Source organism: Miniopterus schreibersii (genome assembly GCF_964146895.1).
Source record: "Miniopterus schreibersii genome assembly, chromosome: X".
NCBI classification, from domain to species: domain Eukaryota; kingdom Metazoa; phylum Chordata; class Mammalia; order Chiroptera; family Miniopteridae; genus Miniopterus; species Miniopterus schreibersii.
Genome location: NC_138104.1, coordinates 25741611 through 25749293, shown reverse-complemented (window position 1 = coordinate 25749293; position 7683 = coordinate 25741611). Strand labels below are relative to the sequence as shown.

Here is a 7683-nt window from a genome sequence, read left to right as displayed (position 1 = left end):
TCCTTTGTTGTAAAATGGTAGCCCAAGTTCACTGTTCTGTCCTGTCATAAGCCTGGGGTTAGTTACTGTGTTTTTTGGTTTACCCCGCAGCTGGAAAGGCTTGTAGCAACCTCCATGCAACCACACAAACCCATGTACAAAAACCTTGCTAACTCTTATTTTTCTCATTCATAAATGGGCTTATCTTCTAGGATTGTTGTGACTTAAGTACCATAGAAGATCATCGCTGTAACAAGAGTAGCAAGTGCCTGGCAAAGAGTATTGTAGCTACCACTTATTAAGCACTCACTCTATGCCAGGTTTTTGTGTCTGGGTTTGTGTGCTTGCATGGAGGTTGCCACAAGTCTTGCCAACTGGGAGTAAACCAAAAACACAGTAACCAACACCAGGCCCCTGACAGGTGAAGACAGTGAACTCAGGCCACCTAGCAACCGTGTTTGGGAAGAGAATTGGCAAACATTTTACAACAAGGGCCTGGGGTGGAAGGGAGAGAAACTGCCCACTAGAAAACCACACAGGCACAGTTGGGGGTGGGAATGAGAGGTGGGGACTGGTAATACCCACTGGGGTAGGTGAGGGGGCTTTCCTTGCCCAGAGACAGAGGAGAATAGGAACATTTAATGAGTATGTGCAGTGTGTGTGTGTGTGTGTGTGATATAATAAGGGACTGCAGAGCTGGTAGTGAGAAGGTTGAGAGCAGAGAGCTGACCTTGACACCTGACCTGAGAGGAGCAGGCCCATGGATACAGCCAGCATGTGGCAGATATGGGATTTGAAGCCAGGTACTTCTGCCTCCAAAGCCCATGGTCTTAATTATTACAATATTAATTCCTAGCACAGGGTAGGTGCCCAATAAATATTTGTTTAATTAGAGATTTCATATTGCTGCTTCTTTCTGGGAAGTTTTCTCCCTCCATCTCTAGCTGGGTCCAGCCTTCAAGATCCAGCTCAAATGCAGCCTCATGCTCAACTGATGTGCCCTCTCTCTGTTACTATGGGGTGGGGGAAACAGGAGGCATCAGTGCTGGGGTATGAAGTATTGGTCACTAGGATGAGCCAGCTAGGGTGGAGCTGAAAGAAGGACTCTGGGTTTTGCACAGGGATTTTCCTCCTGGGTTTGCACACTGGTTTTGAAGTTGTTATAAGTAACTCACACTGGGCTCTGATTAGTCAGAACAGTGAATTCCAATTACTTAGCAACCATGTGTACAGAGGAGGACTGGAGCAATTTTTGAGCTATGAAATACTGGGAGCTTAGAACGCAAAGCAAGAATTTTAAACGGAACACTGAACATGTTAAAATACTAATCCCCATTAGACTTCAGATCAATCTTATTTTAACCCTTGGAACAGTGGATTCCAAATAGTCTTCCCCACAATCTAGGAATCCCTGGCAGGTGCCTCACAGAAGGGGATGGAGAGACTTCGTTTACAAGGGAGAGGACACCATGGTGGGAGTTCTGTGCCCTCCGTTGTAGTTTCCACCAGGACAGCTCCTATTTGGTTTGTATATGGAGCTTCTACATTCAATTCAAAAGAAGAGTGTTTCTGCTAAAGCACAAAAAATAAGTTTTGAATCCTCTGTCCCAGGAACCCACATTTGGCCTCTGTTTTGTGTTATCTTTTTTAATGAGGGACAAACACTGCAAAGATGCTTTGAATGGTCAGCCATCAAGTGGTGCCAGGGAGAGCAGGTGGAAATGACTGACAAATCAGTCATTAGTTGAGTAAAGCAGTCATTAGCTGACTTGAGCCTGTAAGCTCATTTCGGTTATAAAATTAATAAAACCACTACTACAACTATGATTACTATGACTACAACCACTTGCTGAGTGCTTTTACTATGTGCTAGGGGTTGTGCTAAGTACCCTACATATATTATTTCACTGAATCCCCACACCAACCCTGAGAGGAAGTATCATTTTCCCCATTTTACAGATGAGGAGACGGGCTCAGGGTGGATAAGTAACTTGCCCCAGATCATACAGCTAGCATATGGTAGGTTCCACTTTACTTACAAGCACAAACAGAATGGACTAAAGGGATTATAGCAGTCAAAGGTCAACTACCTGGCAGTATTAAGGAAAAGGTTAAATTTCCACCAATAGATGGCACCAGTGTATGAATTTGGTTGCCTACTCAAGGCTGGGTCCAATTCAGGGAAGCCTCAGCAGGGCTCAGAACTGAAGCAGCCTGTCACAACTTGATTGAAGAAGGAAGGAAAGATGGCCAGCATTTTATTCTTGAATCAGATGACAATACTCTGTCCTGTTTGCAGCTAAGCAAAGAAATGGGAAACCAGCAAGTGAGGGGACATAGGTGGTTCTGTCAAGAACTGCTTTAAAAAGACCTTAGAATCTTTTTTTTCAACATTTCCTGAGTGCCTGCTTCATGCCAGGCAGTGTGCTGTGCAATGAAGTCACATAGATATCTTACTTCATAAGAAGAGGGCAAATGCTATGGTAAGGGAGGCACTGAATGAATGGGGGCACCCAACCTAAACTTGGGGGTCTGGGAGGCTTCTCACAGGAGAGGTATCTGAGCTAGTCTTATTGGTTGAATGGGAGTTTATCAGACATGTAGAAGTGGAAGAGCATTCCACACAGAGACTTAAAGCTACAGAGGTGATAGAAAGCAGGATATATTCAAAGACAGGCAACATACGCTTCAAGTGTTGAGAGATGAGTCTGAAGAGACAGGCAACTAAAGGAGAATAAGAGATACAAACCTCCAGTTATAAAATAAGTCACAGGTTATAGTGTACAGCATAGGGAAAATAGTTGATAATATCATAACTTTGGTGACAAATGGGTACTAGACTTATTGTGGTGATCACATACTAAGGAATATAAATGTCAAATCACCATTTTGTACACCTGAAACTAATATAATATTGTATGGCAACTATATTTTAATAAAAATAAATTTTTAAGAAAGAGAGACCGTTAACAACCAAACAATTGGGCAGCTTGGAATATCAAGTTAAGGGCTTGACTTTTGAATATATGAGTAGAGAATCCATAGATTCTCAAGAAAATCTGTGATTTTTTTTTTTTAAAGGATACGTCTTCAACTGTTAGTGTGGCAGTGAAGAGCCATAGTAGGGCTTTAAGCAGCAGCACAACATGATCTGATCTGGTGGCCACTGTGGAGGATGAATTTCAGAGGAACATGCTCAAGGCATGAAAATTAGTTGACAAGTATTTGGGGCAGGGGTAAGGCATGAGAGCCTGAACTGTGAAAGTAAAATTGATAGGACTGAGTAGTCCCCCAAGCTCTCCTCCTCATATGCACACAACTCATCTACAAGGCTGAACTAAGGCTGTATCTCTCACCCACCCCCCACCCCAACCCATTGCCCTACTCCCTATTTTCAGGTTACACTTTGGAGGCCTTTTTGTTCCTTTTCCATCTATCTTTGAAGTTTAGTCTAGCCTGATTTCACACGTTGACAGAGAGGGCCTGGCCCTGGCCCTACATCCTCATCTGTAAACTGAACTCAGGTAGAGCAATGAATTGGCCTTGAGCTGGTCTCTGACCCTGTGCCCATGGCCTCACAACATGAACAGAGTTCAGTTAAGAAATCAGCACAGTTACAGGAAAAAGGCAAACATCATTTAGTTTATTTTTCTCCTGATTCATCTTATGCCAACAGAGACCCCAGTGGATAACAGCCAAAATGAGGAGAAGTCCCCAAAGCAAGCTGATTGTCTAGATGCACCCTCCTCTTGCTGCAAGGCCCATCAGAAAAGCATTACAACTCTTCTTGGATCTGGTGTTGGTATTCCTGGAGGTGAAGCCCGAAGTCAGTTTTTCCATGAGGAGACAGAACTATGTGGCCACCCAGAAGGCCAGGGAGTCAAAGAGCCCTGAAGAGTGGCTATTCCCCTCTACATGGGCATGCTGTGTCCTGATCTGCTTCCTGGGGGCTTCAGAAAGCAGATCTTCCTTCCCCTAGAGCTGCTAATACCCTCCCATTGTCAAAACTGCAGCAACCCAGACAATGAGATGCCAGAGGCCTGGGCTCACAGCACAGGTGGGTATAGCCAGCCTAAACTGGTGACTGAGGACCCAACTTTCAATCCAGAGAGTTGTGCCTAGAGATTCCTGGTAATTGATGACCTGAGGCCTTGCCAGGCATACTGAACCCTAATCAGACTCTGGCTTAGTTTGGACAGGTCAGGGATGGGGAAGGAGGATGACTTGTGACTCTGTGTGGTGCTGACCTTAGTATCCTCAAACACCCTTCTGGCCCCTTTTTATCTGCCTCCTTTTTCTCCTGCTCTTCGTCCCCATCCTCTTCCTCACAGTTGTCCTCCTCTTCGCTGTCTGAGTCTTCATACAGATTGATGGTTGCCTGGACAGGGAAGTTCTGCAGTAAAATCTCCCCATAACTGTATAGGTAGTCAAAGGAGCGGGATTTGGGCCAGAAGAGCCTGTGGACAGAGAAGAAATATGGCCCCTAACTTAAACAGGTCTCATATGTGTAGAGGGGTCAGCAGGACCATGGAAGAAGCCAGACGCTAAACTCCTTGTCCTACCTACAATAATGGTGTGAGAGAGAAAGGAAGAAAGAGAGCTTTGTAAAAGCATTTTCTGAATTGTTACAAAATAGCCGCAGACAGGAAGGTAATATATGGTGGGCCTATAACTGTGGGGAGCCTCAACCCCAATATCTATCAATTCTGACACTGATCCCACCCCCACCTCAGAAGCCCTCTAGCCAATAATTCTGTAGATTTCTCCTCTGTTCTCCATCTCCTACTAAGGCTTCTTTCACTGACCTGTCCATAAGGACTCATTCTTAGGTGTCATTGACAATGCCACCAGGGAAGGCAACTTTGGCAAAATCCCTAACCTCTCTGGGCTTCAGTTTTCTGGTCTATGAGATAGTGGTCATAGCAATGCCTCCCTCCTCCTGCTACACAGGGCTCTTGTGAGGATTTAAAGAGCTAATGAACTTATGTCAAGTTCTGAGTTTGGTGCCAGAAGCTTACCTGATGGGGTGATGGAACTTGGAGTCAGCTTTGGTGACCTCGGCACTTGTAGCCCCACCAGTGGCCTGTTCAAAGCAAAAGCTAGCATGGGGCTCAAAGTACATGGCCAGATAACTGCCTCTTCTGTACCAGGGATCAGAAACCTGCAGGTAAGATGATCTAGAAAGAGACTTTAGACATCTCTGGGGTCCAGCCCCTACCCCTGCTCCCAACAAAAGGGTCTATCCTGGTTCTGGTTGAAAAACAAGTGGACAGAGTCCTGGGGGTTGTTAACTTTCCTGCCCCTGTTTTAATACTTGTTTGGAGACTGTCCAGGGGACAGGGTTCTACTGAAACAGTAAAGATTTGGGGGCAAGGGTGGGGGAAGAGCATTGGGGTTAGGTGCCAGGAGACCAGGATTTTAGCAGCAGCTCTACCATAGCCTAGCTTTGGGGCCTGCTCATACCGTCCCCTCCTTTAGACCTCAGTCTCTTTATTTTTAAACTGCACAGAAACCTCAGGTCTGCCCTCCTCCTAGAGCTGTTGTGAGAATCAAATGTGAACAAGGCTGCAAAGATGGTTTCCCAGATCTGCAAACCTTGACTGAGGTCAGGGGCTCTTTGGAAAGAGACCTGGTCAGTGTGAACACATGTGGCTGCATGTGAACATGTGTAACAGGAGCTCAAACTCACCAAATCCACAAGTTTCCTCACCTGCCTTGGGGGATCACTTGTAGAGCACAGCCAGGGCCTCCAAAGACAAGCCCCTCTAGGACGTAGAGGAGAGATCCATCAGTGGAGGAAGGAGACTTGAATGTGGACTCTCTGAGATAACAAAGAGGCCTCCAAAAACACTTGGCTTGGATGCCCTCTACTTCAGGAAGCCTTTCCTAAGGATCCTGAGCCCAGGTCAGGACAGATGCCCCTCCTCTCTGCTTCAACAATGTTATCATTGCTCTTATCACAGTTTTGTAATTGTCTGTTGTTTACTTGCCTTTGAGCTTCTTAAGGCAGATTTATGTTTGATCATATCTGGATCCCCAACACCTACCACAACGCCTGGTACACAGTAGGCATTTCAGTAAATATTTGTTGAACTCCTTAAATATTTGGAGGAATGAATGAGGGCTGGGTGGAGAATATCTTACTCCCTACCTCCTGCTCCAAGAAGCAGAGGTCAGAGTCCTTCCATTTTTCTGGGCTGGGGAAAAGGGCCAGAAGTATTCCTGGGCCAACTGCTTCCCCACTAGACTTCCAGAAGTAGGGGAAAAGCAAATGGAAATCTTATAGTGTGGTCAGAAAAGAGCCCCCCCCCCCCCCCCAGTCAAAAGTCTCTTGGGACTTTAGCCCTCGTTCCCTACCTCTGCAGCCTAGGTCATGCTAAACTGAGGTTTCATGGCATTCTCATGTGTGCCTCTCAGTGGGCTGAGCAACTTTGCCCATGAGGGCCTGGCTGCTCAGCTTTCAGCTTTGGCAATGCCCACTGTCCCCAAATCCCCTCCTGTCACCCAGAGGGATTAGTGAGGTGAAAAGTCAGTTGAGATATTCCATCCCCAGATATAGAGGAGACAGTTTCTGAGAGCTATGAGGCCTTTGCCTTTTTTTTTCCTTCACAGAAAACAAGGACATCTTGAACATCTCATTTTCCTTCCTTCCCCAGGAAACCCACTAAGCCAGAGTTCAGGTTGCCAAAGATCAAGTTCACTTACCTTTCACTCCCATCTACTTCTTGTCCAGGGAAAGGAAGGGGCGATGGGCTTAATAGGCCAGGGAGTTCCAGGGGTTCCTGTGCTAGGGCTGGAGCAATGCTTAGGGCCAGGGTTGGTTCAGGGTCAGCAGCAGCAGTGGGAACAGAAGGATCCATTCTTAGGGTGTCAAGACCAGGCAGGCTGTGAGGGCTCCTATTTCTCAGAACCTGCTACACTCTTGGCCTTTCCTGGGAGACCCTTTATAAGACCTGCCTGGACTCATAAATTATTCAGAGAAGTACAGATGTGGGGGACTTGAGGCGGGTGAAGATTTAAGAAAGGCACTCAAGGAGGGAGAACTGGGTTCCTTGGTGTGAAATCTCTCCCAGTTGAATAAACAGAGAGTCAGTGGGGGATGAGAGGTTATCTTTACCTCCAAGTCAGAAAGGAAAACACAGAAGGGGCAAATCACACACCATTTGTGAGAATACCTCAGGCAGTAGCAAAGCAGGAGGGGGGAAAGGTGGGAAGCTCATTAGTACCTGAAACCACAGAAAGTTGTCAGGCACAGAGATCTGGACAGACAGGCCGTTGGCACAGCTTGTTCCAAAAAAGAAGGACAGTTAACTTGGCTAAGGAGAGTGAGGAAGTCGCCCGTTATTTCAGCTCAAACCCCAAATATATTTGCCAGGGGCACCTGATATAGGGTGACTGCCATTAAGCATACAACCTGGGTTAGGAAAAAAGGAGTTTCTGGGTGAAGCAGGTATAGTTGCCTATGGGCTAAACGTCAAGTCTTCTTTCCACACCCTCCCCTTTACTGGTCAATTCTTTTGCAAAAGTGCCAGAATCCCCTTTCCAGCCTTAGCAGTAAGTGATTCTGTAAATGAATGCAGGCAGTATTGTCAGGGTTTCCAGGTCAGATTCCAAATCTTAAAGCTCAGCTTCTAGTCCAGGAGCCAGGGTGCTCGGGGAGGCAGAGTTTTCCCAGCTGCTAAGCTGCTGAAGGACTATCGCTGG

General features: G+C 46.3%; 1 protein-coding gene across 1 annotated transcript; it reads right to left on the bottom strand.

Annotated features, from left to right (window-relative positions):
* Positions 1–4165: 4165 nt before the first annotated feature.
* On the bottom strand, positions 4166–6839 carry RIPPLY1 (ripply transcriptional repressor 1; the record flags this gene model as incomplete). Its single annotated transcript, XM_081126368.1, has 4 exons — positions 4166–4436; positions 4998–5062; positions 5690–5744; positions 6685–6839. The coding sequence occupies 4 exons, from the start codon at positions 6837–6839 to the stop codon at positions 4166–4168; spliced, it is 546 nt and encodes a 181-aa protein (XP_080982494.1).
* Between the last annotated feature and the right edge of the window lie 844 nt (positions 6840–7683).